At 72.6% G+C, this 1,483-nt stretch overlaps 1 protein-coding gene across 1 annotated transcript in view; it reads right to left on the bottom strand.

Annotated features, from left to right (window-relative positions):
- AHDC1 (AT-hook DNA binding motif containing 1) overlaps positions 1–1,416 on the bottom strand; it is a gene marked incomplete at its 5' end in the record, with an annotated part of 6,716 nt that extends 5,300 nt beyond the window's left edge. Inside the window, one exon of the mRNA XM_085308347.1 lies at positions 1–1,416. Within this exon, the coding sequence (XP_085164473.1) occupies positions 1–1,416 (1,416 nt within the window).
- Positions 1,417–1,483: the final 67 nt, after the last annotated feature.

Genomic DNA, 1,483 nt, shown 5'->3' with positions numbered 1-1,483 from the left:
CTGCAGCTCCAGCGACTCGGACAGCGGCTCCAGCGACTGCAGCTCCAGCGACTCGGAGAGCGGCTCCAGCGACTGCAGCCCCAGCGGCTCCAGGTTTTGCAGCTCCAGCGACTCCGGCAGCGGCTCCAGGCTCTGCGAATCGAGCAGCTGGGGCTGGGACTCAAGCGACTGGGAATCCAGCAGCCGGGMCTGGGAATCCAGCTCTTGGGCTGGGAGCAACTGGGGCTGCGCCTCCATCGCCTGCGACTCCAGCAGCTGCGTCCCGGGGCAGGCCAAGGAGGCCAGTTCGTTGAGGATATCCGCCTCGGCCAGGTCGGAGTAATCACCGGAGTCCGGCTGGGAGCACCCGGCTTCTTCTGCGGGCGCTTTGGAGCCCACCACGCCACCGCCGTGGCCCGGCGGCTGCTGGGCGCTTGCCCCGCCGCGCTCGGCCTCGCCGTCGCGGGGCCGCGCGTGCCGCGGCGGCTCCGCCTTGCAGAGCACGCCCCGCTCCTCGGGGCTGCGGATGCTGTTGGCCAAGGAGGGCGAGGAGAAGAAGCTGTACTGGAGGTCGCGGTCGGCGGGCAGGAGGCGGCTCTCCTCGTGGCCGCCGCCGCCGCCGCCGCCGCCGCCGCGCAGGGTGCCGCAGTCCAGGTGGACCCCGCTGCTCTTCAGGTCCTCGGAGAGGCGGTTGAGGTCCTTCATGATGTCGATGAGCTGCACCACGGGGTGGAGGTTGATGTGCCCGTTGCCGCACTTGCTCCTCAGCAGGGCGACGATGCTGTCGACGTTGCAGCGGCCGGAGGCCAGCGTCGCGTTGGGGAAGGTCTTGGGCGCCCGGTCGYGGGCGGCGCTCTCCTCCGCGCTGCCCCCCAGGATCTGGGGCTCGCCGGCGCAGCCCAGCAAGTCCTCGCCCTTGGTGCCGCCGTGCAAGCTCTGGCACCGGTCGGCCGGGTCGCCGTGCAGCAGCGAGCCCGCCTGGTGCTCCCGGCCGAGCGCGGGGCACGAGCCCTCAGGGAAGCTCAGCACGCTGCAGGATAGGGCCTTCTCCGCCGGGCAGGCCGCGGGCCGCTGCGCCGGGTGCCCCGGCGGGTAGTACTTGGGCTCTCGGACGTAGTCGGGCGAGCCTCGGACAACGCTGGTCGTTACCACTGGGCCCGGGGGCTTCACGCGCATCCTGAACTCCTCCTCCCCCGCGTGCCGCTTGGCCGAGCAGTTGCTGACATGGGGGTTGGGAAAGGTGAGACAGGGACCTGAACGGGGCAGAGAGGGACAGTGAGGGGACGAGGGCAGCGCCGGGCACCGGCACGTCCTGCTGCTACRGCCCTGCTCCGTGCCTGCCGCCCCCAGAGACGGGGGGGGTCTCGGGTTTGCCCGTCTCCCTCGGCTCGGTTCCCGTTCGGTCCCCGACCTGGCCGGCACCGCCGCGACGCGCCCCTGCTGTCCGCAGCCCCGTCCTCGCCCCTGCAGCGGGGTCCGGCCCCGCTCCGGGTGAGCCGGACGC

Source organism: Rhea americana, unplaced genomic scaffold (genome assembly GCF_003343005.1).
Source record: "Rhea americana isolate MKP2758 unplaced genomic scaffold, rheAme1 scaffold_1041, whole genome shotgun sequence".
NCBI lineage: Eukaryota > Metazoa > Chordata > Aves > Rheiformes > Rheidae > Rhea > Rhea americana.
The sequence above is the reverse complement of the archived record's forward strand: the minus strand, read 5'-3'. Positions and strand labels throughout refer to the sequence as shown.